The sequence below is a fragment of the Sebastes fasciatus genome, chromosome 5 (genome assembly GCF_043250625.1).
Source record: "Sebastes fasciatus isolate fSebFas1 chromosome 5, fSebFas1.pri, whole genome shotgun sequence".
Taxonomy (NCBI): Eukaryota; Metazoa; Chordata; class Actinopteri; order Perciformes; family Sebastidae; genus Sebastes; species Sebastes fasciatus.
This window is the reverse complement of record NC_133799.1, coordinates 30950685-30963472: the sequence shown is the minus strand read 5'-3', so window position 1 is coordinate 30963472 and position 12788 is coordinate 30950685. Positions and strand designations below refer to the sequence as shown.

General features: G+C 39.3%; 2 protein-coding genes across 2 annotated transcripts; one reads left to right on the top strand and one right to left on the bottom strand.

Annotated features, from left to right (window-relative positions):
• The first annotated feature begins 1693 nt into the window (after positions 1-1693).
• On the top strand, positions 1694-4586 carry magoh (mago homolog, exon junction complex subunit). Its single transcript, XM_074636416.1, has 5 exons — positions 1694-1911; positions 2264-2322; positions 3085-3195; positions 4129-4211; positions 4330-4586. Exons 1-5 carry the CDS (start codon positions 1821-1823, stop codon positions 4427-4429), a joined length of 444 nt encoding a protein of 147 aa, XP_074492517.1. The 5' UTR covers positions 1694-1820; the 3' UTR covers positions 4430-4586.
• Positions 4587-5341: 755 nt separating this feature from the next.
• Positions 5342-10100, bottom strand: cpt2 (carnitine palmitoyltransferase 2). Its single transcript, XM_074636414.1, has 5 exons — positions 9584-10100; positions 9198-9278; positions 8309-8415; positions 6919-8226; positions 5342-6428 (listed from the first exon to the last, which is right to left on the bottom strand). The coding sequence occupies exons 1-5, from the start codon at positions 9763-9765 to the stop codon at positions 6100-6102; spliced, it is 2007 nt and encodes a 668-aa protein (XP_074492515.1). The 5' UTR covers positions 9766-10100; the 3' UTR covers positions 5342-6099.
• Between the last annotated feature and the right edge of the window lie 2688 nt (positions 10101-12788).

Below are 12788 nucleotides of genomic sequence, written 5' to 3'. Positions count from 1 at the left end.
CTGGGCAAACAATCCAATTTTAGGAAAAGTACATTCTTCAATGTTTTGAAGGTGTTGAGGAGGAAAAATATATTATGTTCTCTGTACAGTTAATTCTAGGTTAGTTAGCTCTATAACCAATTTTAAATCTCTTTTAAAAACCCATTTTTATGAAAAAGGCTTTTTTAACTCCACAACGCAACAGCTTGGTGCACCTTTTCCAGACCTTTTATTGTCCTCTTTTGGCATATGCGTTGTAACTTATTGTTTTGATACCACTGGTTATGGGTTTTAGTTTTCTCATGTCTTTATGTTTCGTTCTTTTAGTGTTGTTTTCATTTTGTCTGTATTTTATTGTATCTGTGCAAGCACTTTGTAACTATGTTTAGAAAGGTACTATACAAATAAAGATTATTATTATTTTTATTATTTTTGGGGAAAATTCCACATTCGCAAGAAGAGATGGTCGGACTACAAACCTCATTTTGAAAATTTTTTATCAAGAACTGAGACAATATGGCACCACGATAAATAAAAATATTAAGAGCAAGAAGGCAATCAGAACTAACGATGTGTTTGATAAATTTCTATTGGACTGATGAAATTATTTTTCTTTCTTTTTTTAAACTCCTTTTTTTATTTGAGAACAAAGAACATGAGGTCATCATGGGTGTTACAATGTCAGATCACAGTACATTTTTGTAAATGCATCTTAATATAAGATGTCACACTTCAATCAACGGTGTAAATACACAATCCATTTTTCCCAGTACTCAATACTTTTTTCCTATTCAAGCCTTAAAATAAATACAATATATTTGATTTACAATACCCCGCCCTTGGTCTAATATTGGAGGATCAGTCTGCAACCACTTTGAGTTATGGCTTTCTTACTACTTGCCAAGAGAATCTTTATTAAATATTTATCTTTGTGTAAAACAATTTCTGGTATTTTTCCCAAGTATAGTGTAATGAATGAGTACTTTAACTTTATTCCCATTATTTTATGGATCTCAGTTGCCACTTCTTGCCAATATGGTTGTATTTTGGACCGATGAAATTCTGTTCTGATTTTGTATCACTTTTTCTCTATATAGGTGTGTTTTTTGTTGTTGTTCATTGTATTTTATTTTTTATTTTTGTTTTACTTTTTTAAATGTGTTTTGTATGTATATATTGTTATTGTACTTATATTTTCTAAATTAAAAAAGGTCCTCCATAGTATAATAAGATAGTATAATAAGAACTTCCTTCCTTCTCAGGTCATCTGGATCAGGTCTGCTTAATGTCCCCAGAGTCAGAACTAAACATGCAGAAGCAGCGTTCAGTTTTTATGCACCAAATATTTGGAACAAGCTCCCAGAAACCTGCAGGACCGCTACAACTCTGAGTTCTTTTAAAACAAAGCTTAAAACTTTCCTGTTTGCTGCTGCCTTTTATTAAACCAGATAATGATCTTATACTGCACTAAAGCTTTTACTCTTATATGTTATATTCTATTTTAGCTTCTATCCTAGCTTTTATTTTTAGCTTGTTTTTATTTTCCTAATCTTTAATGTTTTTATGTTTTTATAACTGTTTTAATTATGTCTTAATGTTCTTTTGCACTTTGTCTCAATGTTCTTGAATGTTTATGTAAAGCACTTTGAATTGCCCTGTTGCTGAAATGTGCTCTACAAATAGAGCTGCCTCTCCTTCCTGAAAGACAAATCTCAGGGCAGCATATCGCCTGGTTCAGCCGGGCCCCCTCTGCGCATGCGTGCATGGTGTCTCCGCTCAGCGTCTCCTGCTAGCTGAGTTTACTGAGTTTAGTTCCGCAGACTGAACCACAAACAGCAAACATGTCAACAAGTGACTTCTATTTGAGATATTATGTCGGGCACAAGGGGAAGTTTGGACACGAGTTCCTGGAGTTTGAGTTCAGACCAGACGGTGAGTTCAGTTTAACTATAATATAAATAAATGTGTTAGCTCTGCTGATGCTAAGCTAACGTAGCTAGCCGCCTAGCCTAGCACCTAGCTAGGCCGCAGCAGCACTCTGAACGAGCTGCGGGCGCCAAACTCTCTCTCTGGTTTCTCTTGTCTTATAAATGATAATAGTTAATGTCTAGACTGAATTAATACCGCAACAATATGCATTATTACTGCAGTAATGATTCAGGTATGCTCTCCTGAGTGTGTGAGCGCCATGTGGCCTGTAGAGGTGGTTAAACTAACTCATGAGTTCAGTTAAAAGTGATGCTTTGTTTTAACATTTCTACTGTTAATTGATCTTTTCTTGCAGGTAAACTGAGGTATGCAAACAACAGCAACTACAAGAACGACGTCATGATCAGGAAAGAGGTAAGTTATGTTTTTAAACACTGTAACTTTAACTCATTAACAGGCTCGTGCAGTCCATGCTGTTTGGGTTTCCTTCATTAGCATCCAGCATTTATTCATTTATTTAAACAGGATCCCCATTAGCTGATACCAATGGCACCTGCTAGTCTTCCTGGGGTCTGAAATCAAGTACATTACATTTATCACATACATATCATATTTGTGTTACACTAATAACATTAACATTTTCCAAACATATATAAATTTCACATTCATACACATCTTCCACAACCATTTAGCCTCAAGGCCCATCATCTGGGAAAAGGAACAAAAGAAATATCCATACATGAGCATAGCATTGATACTATACAATAGCACTCTTAACATAAGAACAATATCTTTGACTATATTCTGCGATATCAATGTGTTTCAAAGTGCTTTCATGCAGTATTGTATGTAACTTGGGGATGGGAGTTGTGATAATGATGATCAACCAAGCAGACAGATTACTTGTTTCTCAGTCAAAACATATAATTCATATTCTGACATTAAGATAGTCAATATCTGAGATGTATCCTTGTTTCTTGTCTTTGTCCTTTCTGTGATGTTGCAAATGGAGTTGCTGTGATGCAAAACAAATTTCAGACCTGTCTGACAATAAAGTATTATCGTTATCGTATGTATATATTCCCGCATCATATCTGTGTTATATATATCCATGACCCAGCTTCCACACATTTACTAATTTAACCTGGTCCATCTCTGTTCTGTGCCCCTACCTAGGCATATGTACACAAAAGTGTGATGGAGGAGCTGAAGAGGATCATCGATGACAGTGAGATCACCAAGGAAGATGACGCTCTGTGGCCGCCTCCTGACAGAGTTGGCAGACAGGTTCGTTTCTCAGTTCACCGTCAGTGACCAGATTATTTTCCATGTTTACCCATGTTCTCTCCAGTATTGTAATTATGTATAGTTCTGATCGCTTCATTTGAATTTTTTTGTCTCGTAAAATTTTCTGACCCTATTTGAAAAAGTTGTTGTTATGACCTGATATTATTAAATGTGCAGAGCACCCCACCTTTCAATATTTGGTCAACGCATTGATATTTTTTCCATTGTTGATCACATGGACCCCTTCACAGATTTTGATATCGGCACTGGCCCTGTAGTAAATCAACTCCGCAATGATGAATTTGACCAAAAACGTTTTTGATATGGCTACAACTAACGATTATTTTCATCGTTGATTAATCTGTCGATTATTTTCTTGATTAATCGATTAGTTGTTTATTTATAAAATGTCACAAAAATAATGACAAATGTGGATCAGTAAAAGATATTCTGTTTACTGTCATATAGGAGTAAAGAAACCAGAACATATTCACATTTAAGAAGCTGGAATCAGAACTTGGACTTTTCCCTAAAAAAAAAATCAAATATCAGAATAGTTGGCGAATAATTTAATAGTTAACAACTAATCGATTAATCATTGCATCTCTAATGTTTACCCATGTTCTCTCAAGTTCCGTAATTTTGTATAATTCTGATTGCTTCATCTGAATTAGGTCTGATTTTCTAACCTTAAGTATTTTGTTATGACCTGGTTTTATTTAAATGGGGGGGTCACACATTTTGATAGCACCTGCAGAGCACCCTACCTTTCAAGATTTGGTCAACCCATTGATATTTTTTCCATTGTTGATCACATGGACATGAAGTCTGACAAGCCACACGTTTTTTGACACTCCACAATGATTAATTTGACAAAAAAACGTTTTTGAAGCCTTAAAATAACTTTCCTTTCGTTGTCCTTCCTTTTCACAGGAACTGGAGATCGTCATTGGAGATGAGCACATTTCATTCACAACTTCCAAAATTGGCTCCTTGATTGACGTCAACCAGTCAAAGTGAGTACTTTATCCAGGAGTTGGGAAAGTAGACACTGTATATCAGTGATTAATGGGCTTAACATTAAAAAAAAAAGTTTTAAGTTGAATATTAAAGACAAATTTCGCTGTGTTCCAGGGACCCTGAAGGTCTTCGTGTATTCTACTACCTGGTGCAGGATCTGAAATGTCTCGTCTTCAGTCTCATCGGCCTACACTTCAAGATCAAGCCCATCTAAATGTGGATTCCGCTCGTTTTAATTTCTTTAGCTAATGTTTCTTTCTGTTATTGTACTACCGCATTTGTACATTTGCTTTTGGTGGAACTTTTTTATTTTAAATAAAGGGTGAAAAAATATCCAGTTTCTCTGAGCAACTCGTAACATTTCATTACAAGTGTCCTTTGCTGGTATCAACACCATGGCTTAACCTTTAATGAGAATGTCATAGTATATATTCTATATTATATTAGGGTTGTCAAAGTTTACACAATAACGCTTTAACTCAAATTTGCTTTAATGCCACTAATTTCTTTAACGCAACTTACGATTTTTAGGTTGTAGCGGGCTCAACTAAAAAACCTATGAAATCCGTTAGTACCAACCATGTCATGCCAGCTTTTTGGGTAAGGACGCTATATAACGCTCCAAAGTTATGCTAAAGTTAGCGAGGAAAAACAGTCATGGTGATTTCCAAAGGGGTCCCTTGACCTCAAGATATGTGAATGAAAATGGGTTCTATGGGTACCCATGAGTCTCCCCTTTACAGACATGCCCACTTTATGATAATCACATGCAGTTTGGGGCAAGTCATAGTCAAGTCAGCACACTGACACACTGACAGCTGTTGTTGGGCTGCAGTTTGCCATGTTATGATTTGAGCATATTTTTTAATGCTAAATGCAGTACCTGTGAGGGTTTCTGGACAATGTTATTTGCTCACTCCTATGTTAAGAGTATTAAATACTTGACAAATCTCCCTTAAGGTTCATTTTGAACAGATAAAAAATAAGTGATTAATTTGCAATTAATCACAAATGGCTATGGACAATCGCGATTCATTTTAATTAAATATTTTAATATATTATATTCTAGTGTATAGAAATGCAAGTTTTTGGTAAAATAGTAAAATGGGAAGACACAAACATGAAATCATGGAGCAAATTAAAATTTTATTTCAAAATGCATTCAAACACACCACTAAGGCTGTAAATGACAAACTGATAATTTAAATAGAAGTGACAATCTGCAATTGTGCTGTTAAATTCACATTTTGATAAGGCACAGAAGCTGACTCCATATTGTAATCTGTATTGCAGAGAAGTTGTACATCTGAAAAACAGCTGCTGCATGAATAATATGACCAGCACTGTGAATCTTGTCACCTGTCACTGTATTATCTTACCTTAAAACACATTCAACATTTAATGTTAGGCTACAGTAGACTGCTGAATACACAGATGCATTGGAAAGCCAGTGGATTAAATCAGTTCAAACAAGTTTTTCCAGGATTTTATGTTCAATGTGGTTTTCATTATACAATAAATGTTATGACTTGTATCCGCAGTCGAGGGCTGACACTAGAAACTTTGGTTTCAATTAATCACCTCAAATTTGATAAACTGACAAGATCCTGTTTTATACCTACGGTAATATTCAGACCCCTTCAAAGAATGCATTTAAAGTCCCACCCATCTGACTGCGAAAATATATATATATATTTATATTGATGAGCTGTGTGTGTTTCTTCTGTAGTGTGTAAAATATATTATTCATCTCACTTTCTGCATGGTTGCCTAGAGAAGTTAATCAATAACTTGGGAAGCTGAGAATGATGACCACGCTCACCATCACTGTTCCTTAAAAACCAAACATTATTTTCTCTGTGGTGACGGCAAACCGCTTGTTTCCTAGCTGAGTGCCTTTCCTTCCAGAACGGCGAAAATGTCCTCTAAGGACTTTTCGACGCACTGCAGGAATTCGTGGACGTTGCGAGCCGGGTAGCTGGACACGTTGCAGCCGATCCAGTCGTCGTGGACGCCGTAGCCGACGCCGAACCCGTCGGGCACCACCGGGGCGAAGCCGCCGAGGTGCACGGCTGGGCTGCTGAGGGTGCTGGTGGAGAGGATGTTGTGGTTGATGGCGGCGTAAGCTGGGTCCGTGTACAGGCTGTGCAGAGCCTGGCCGTTTGAGTTGGCCAGGTATCGCATGGCGAACAGGTGACGGTCGAAACCTTGGCCTGGCGAGAGGAAGAAAACAAGTGGTTAGTACAGCAGAGTGTGTGTGTGTTTTGAGACCAGTTTTGTCTAAAATCGCTGTTACGGAAGTCCTGAAAGATTATTTTTTTTAATCTTGTGCTCATGAGGTGCAACGCAGTCATTTTCTTAGTAGATGAAGTTAGACGATATTAAGTTCTTTCCTGTTAAACATCCTCTGAATGCCCGTGGTTGTTGCTAATGGGTTCCTTATGTCCTCTAGTTCCATATGATATCTGTATCTTCACTCTAGCTCTAAAACTGAACCTGCTACGGCCTCTGAAAGACAGTAAAGTCTGTATTGATCTTAGAGGGTTAATAAATGACCTTAGCACCTTATAAAAAAATTACAAACAGTGTAAGTGTATTGACTGCACGTAGGAAAAAAAAAGAATTCGGGACATGTCAGAAACAGACTACAGACATATGTCTGTAGTAGAGTATTTAAATACATGTAAAATGTCTTATACACACCCATCGCTGCTTCCCTGGTGAGCTGCCCGTGATATTTGGAGCATTCGCTCAGCATGGCTTGTAGTTGCTCCACACTGTGTTGGCCCGGCTGGCAAACAAAGGCGCGTGAACATCGGTCTGTGTGTACGGTGGCCGGCCGGATGGTCTCCGTGCGTCCGTGCCTGAACGCCGCGGTGCTACAGGACTCATACGTGGCTACTGTCTGTCCATACTGCCTCAGGAAACCCATTTGAAAAGCCAGCTGGGCTATAGCATCTGGACTCAACTTGCTCTTCTTTAACTGCTCCTTGCCACCTTTCTTGAACTCCATGGCATCGATGGTGAGCGTCGACACGGCCGAGTCAAAGTTCTCCTTGGCTTTTTTGATGCCGTTCTCCAGCTCGCCGTCCAGGTTGAACTGCAGTCGACGCACAGCGGAGGCTGAATCCGCAGCAGCGGCGGTGGCAGAGCCCGGGTGTACAGTCGGCTTCTCCGTTGTGTCTTTGAAGATCTCATTCATAAAGCGAAGCACAGCGACGCCGTCGCCCCAGGAGTGCTCAAAATTGATGGCTGCATTTCCGTCTTTGGCAAGAATGACGCTGAAGGACTTGTCGTACCAGCGGTTGCAGCCGTCGCCGTGCAGCATGTTGTGGGAGATGTGAATGTGGTCCCTCATGGTTTCGTCGTCCAGGCTGAGGCAGAAAAGGGCGCTGTCAGCAATCCGTAAATCCTCTGCGTTTCCAGCTGCAATCAGCTTGTCCCTGAGCCCGGCCCACACATCCCTGTTCTCACTGGTCAGGACCCCGAGAGGAAAGGCGGGCTCTGGCGTCTGGTCGGACAAAATGTAACTCAAGTGGGACTGAATCTCTGCCGGCTCCACCAAATTCCCATCCCGGTCTATAATGTCAAACGCATACATGTTGCCTTTCCTCATAACTAGGAGATGTCGCCCTTTGTCATCGGTGAAGAGCTCGTCTCTCCCACTCTTGGGGATCCGAGTTGAGTTGAAGAGGCGAAAGTACTGAGACATGTCCAGGGGGTAAGCGTTCACCATGTAAGCTCCATACCAGGACAGCGAGGACGGGACCCAGCGGATGAACTTCTTAAAGCCGTCTGTGTCGCTCTTCGCCGGGTTGAGGTGGAAAACCTCCGGCTCCAGTAATCCGGCACGCAGTGTTTTCATGAAGCGCACCGCCGAACACACCACATTGGTCGCCCGCACGAGCTGGTCGTTGTACTCCGTCTTGGGGTCAGGGTTGAGGGACATGAAGGGGTTGAAGTTCAGCACCACAGACTCACGAGCAGAAAGATACATGTCAAACCATGGTCCTGAAAGAAAAGATTCATTAGTAATTGTATGCATTTGAGATGCTCAATATCAGGATGACAATCGTCAGAATGGCACATTCACCTGAGATGTAGCTTGTGTGCTTATTGTTTTTGTCCTGGGCTACCAGTTCCTCGTGCAGCTGTTTCCCCACACCGTTCTGGAAATCCTGTGCAAGTTTCTCTGTGGTTCTAAGGATACACAATTAAGTAGTTAGTATTGACCAGTAAGGTTCAAATCATTTAAAGTGGGGGTAGGCAGAATGTTTATGGCATCATTGGGCAAAGATTCTATAATAACCTTTCAGCATATTGTAATTCAAGTGTTCTGAGAGAAAACTAGACTTCTGCACCTCCTCATGGCTCTGTTTTCAGGCTTTAAACAATCTATCACAGGTCATTTCAGAGAGAGAACGTTCCTATTGGTTGTTCATTCAACGGAGGCAGCTGTCAATCACTCGTGAACTCCGATCAAACGGTCAAACTAGGCAGCGCTGATCAAATATGAATCAATATTCTGTTACTGTAACGTCTATTTCTCGCCTCAAATGTTTTCAGAAACATCTTGTAGTGTACTGTTTAGCTGTAAAATGAGAAAGTTTGCTCCGGCTGGTAGGCGGTGCTTGGTATTTCCTCAATTGATCTCAACATGGCAGCCGGGTCGCAAACGTTCTCATAGGCATTACAGTAACAGAATATTTGTTCATATTTGAGTTTGATCGGAGTTCACGAGTGATTGACCGCTGCCTCCGTTGATTGACAGCTGCTCAGAGACGGCAAGGCTCCAGCTCGGCTCTGATTGGTTGTTTTCCTCCGGTCTGTAAAATCTTGCAGATGCCATTAGGAGCACCGGAGGACACAGAGGAGGACAGAGAGGCACATGTTTTTTTCAGATTACCTGTCATCATATTTGCTCCAATCTCACCTACTGCTGCTTTAATTAAAAAGGTTGGATTTGCTTTCTAAACACTTACCTGAACTGGTCATCATCCAACAGAGGCTTCTGGGCAGCTAAATACCTCCTGACAGTATCCTCCAGCTTTGGTATGGGCAGCCTGAGAAAAAAAAAAAAACAAGTTATCAAAGAGCAAATGTAGCCTCTCAACAGTCCAGTAGATGTTAGATGTCAGTAGATGTCATGTCACGGCCCCCTAGTGGTCACAGATCTAAAATCAAGTGTGCACTCTCACCTACATTCATCTAAAACCTTAAAGGGTCACCTTCTCTAACCCTGAACACCTTGCTTCATCCATCTGATATTTACAAAGTAGATGAGCTTCATATCAGACTAAAGTTATGTTGAATGAAAGCTATGTGTTAGAGTAATGTGTGTATGACAAATTCACATGTATCTCCTTACCTGGGTAAGCTCTTCTGGTAGTGCATGGATGGTACCACACTTTGGTGCAGATACTCGTTTGAAGAGGCTTGTTTGCTGCTGTAGCTTCTCTTATCGACGCCCAGAGCAGCAGATCTCAGATGAATCAGGCTCCCGGATTTCCTCAGAGAGGAGACGCACTGCATTGAGAGCAGACTGGCCATGGTGCTAGATAGCAAGCTGAACACCTACTGCGGTATTATCCACGTGAAGCACACCGACTGAACTTAAAGGACCTAATGAAGCTAAATCTAAAGAGACATCCAGGTCACAGCTCAGCGGCTCACTGTGGTAACCAGCTACTGCAGCTATTAGTAGCTAGCATTAGCTGACAGGTTGCCTTAGATGACCTGTTTGTTGGTTCCGGATCAGTTTGACTCTTTGAGTGCGTTTAGCCGACGACAATATGTTGCCCTGCATATAAAGTCCACTCCTGACGTGTTGCAGGTCCAGTTAAATGATAAGTTAGAGCAGAAAGTAAACACTTATTAACTGAGTTGACAACAGGAAGTTCAGCCGGCTACACGTGTCACGTGACTTCTTCTTCTTCTGTGGTTGCCTGGGCAGGTGTCTCAAAGGGTCATTATATAGCAAAGGCTGAAGTATGGACTTGTTGGGATGAGGGGGTGAAAGGGAATGAGTTTGCAGATAAACTAGCAAAAAGTTCACTGCAAAGGGAAATAACAGAACCAGTTTTACTTGGGATGGGAGAAGGAAAAGTGGTGATTAAAAGGAAAGGAGTGGAGATATGGACAGAAAAGATGGCAGGAGGACCAGAAAGGAAGGAGATATATTTCAGGATACAAAAGTCGGTCATAAGAAAGAAATATAAAGAAAGGAACAGAAGGGAATAAATCATCATATCAAGACTCAGACTGGATCACACAGGTCTTAATGCCACTTTGGCTTTAATGGAGGGAAAAGGATCAGTGACAAGTGTGGGGATTGTGGTGTTAAAGAAAATGTTCAGCAGCATATCCTAATTCATTGTAAAAAGTATGAGGCTGAAAGACAAAGACTACAGGACCAAGTCAGAGAGGAGGGACGGGACTGGGATTTGATGGGGATACTGGGAACACAGGGTGAGGGGGGTTGAAGGCACCAGGAAGGCACTATTAATGTTCTATTAATGTTCTATTAATGTTCTATTAATGTTCTTATTGTTAATGTCCTATTAATGTTCTATTAACGTTCACTATTAATGTTCTTAAGAGACACAGGATTGCTGGGTAGAATTTAAGAGTAGCAGTAATGTGTAAAATGACATGATGTTACACACTCTTGTACAGTAAGTGGAGGTATGCACCTTAAAGTTGGTTGCGATCCACCAGAAACCGAGAGAAGAAGAAGAAGAAGAAGTTGACTTGTTGGCCTTAAATATTCAGTATTAGTCAGGTTATTCAAACAACACACTTTAATCACTGTTAGCATTACCATCATGAGTGAAAACGAATGTCTTTTTCATTTTTCTTTTGAATACTTTTTAATTTCAAACTGTCAGTATACAAAGTAACAGAAGGAAAAATAGAATCACTCACATACAGATGAAGCATAGCAAAAACATAAACATAAAACAGTGCCAAACATAAAAAGGACAATAGAAATTAAACAAATCCAACATAAAATATATAAGAAAGAAAAACACGCAAGAGTATGGCAATAAGTATCTTAAAAAAACTTTAAAGATATTGCATACATTCATTGTTTTCATAGCTTTCATGTTTTGTGCAGAAGAAATGGTTGACAAATATTGTTCCATTTCCTTCAAAAATACAAAAAAATTAGGAGAAATGCATTACTGTCTTTGCCACTGTAATCATAGCAACCAAATATAATATTTCTAAAGTAAAATGCAAAATCTGTCAAGTATAAAACTTTTAACATCTTTCCACCACTCATGTGTAAGTTTACAGGACCATAATAATTGAGAGCAAGTTTCAGGACGTAATTTACGAAAGAACAATTACATCTACAGTATGTCACTCTTTAAATTTGGTAAGAAATCTTTCACTGGATAGAATCTATGGATCAATTTAAATGACACCTCTTTTACCTTATTTGTTAGAAGGAACTTTTGTGGTAAAGACTAAACTTTCTTTCAGTCAATATCACTCCAATAAAATGTTGCTACCAGAATAGAAAGTTCATACCTCTATTAAAAGAAAAACAAACTTTACCTAATGGATACTGAATTGGGTCAAGGGTGGAACGTAGTCAACGTTTTTAAATAACATGTACATACCAGATGGGATAGTGTTAAAATATTCTTTTGGGGTTATTGGTATATTGTACCTGGTGAAAAATTCAGAGTAATTGTATAGTAGCCCATCTCAACTGACTCACGAGTATAATACCATTGTTAAAACATTTATCATAAAATAGAGACATGTTCTTATATAAAATATTACAGGAAACTAATTTCTTTTATCAAATGTGAAGCATTTCCCTGCGTGTCATCCCAGTTTAAATTAAAAGGTGCATAATTGAATCTGATTAAACTCAAAATCCACTGTGCAAGCCACAAAAACGCATTGTCATGTTGACAGTGAGTATAATCATTACCCCTCAGATGTGAAATATTTTACAGAGAAAGGCAGCTCCCTTTTCATATGAGCTAAAAGAGTAGGTTATTCATTCACAGGTATAAATAGGGGGCTCAGTTGAGTTTATTTTTATGTAATAATATAACTCTATTTGAGTTCAGACCTATCCAACATTGCACATGTAAAATCTCAAACATACAGTATAAAACTTGAAAAGCACATTTACAAGCTCGAACCTTAACATCTTTGATGCGTCATGCAGAAAAAGTTTAAACTTGAGCTGGTGGCTCACTTGCTGTGAACCATACAGTATATTTCTAATATATTATGATGTGGTCTTCTCGCCAGCAGAGGGCAGTATTTCCCTGATTAGTGGCTGTTCTGGCCTTAAGTTCACTAAACTGTGTGGTTAAAACCTCTCACATCTACAGAAAGAACACCAGGCACAATCTTATAATAACAGGACAGCAGTGCCTGGTTTCCCATGTCGGTGCACAGCTGCCATTAGACTGATGAGATTTTCTGCCTCCACTCATGCTATGTACATTGCAGTGTCATTTACTGATATACACTCTTTGCATAGCCTACTGTATATAGACAACATAATTCTGCCCATTTAAATTATTTTCTCTTATCTGGCTGTC

Excerpts from the sequence above, each read along its gene's own strand:
- magoh (XM_074636416.1), top strand. The coding sequence starts at position 1,821 with ATGTCAACAAGTGACTTCTATTTGAGATATTATGTCGGGCACAAGGGG. Across the intron at positions 2,323-3,084 it reads ACGTCATGATCAGGAAAGAG|GCATATGTACACAAAAGTGT; the intron begins GTAAGTTATGTT and ends GCCCCTACCTAG. Across the intron at positions 4,212-4,329 it reads ATTGACGTCAACCAGTCAAA|GGACCCTGAAGGTCTTCGTG; the intron begins GTGAGTACTTTA and ends GCTGTGTTCCAG.
- cpt2 (XM_074636414.1), bottom strand. The coding sequence starts at position 9,765 with ATGGCCAGTCTGCTCTCAATGCAGTGCGTCTCCTCTCTGAGGAAATCC. Across the intron at positions 8,227-8,308 it reads GCACACAAGCTACATCTCAG|GACCATGGTTTGACATGTAT; the intron begins GTGAATGTGCCA and ends CTTTTCTTTCAG. Across the intron at positions 6,429-6,918 it reads CACCAGGGAAGCAGCGATGG|GCCAAGGTTTCGACCGTCAC; the intron begins GTGTGTATAAGA and ends TCCTCTCGCCAG.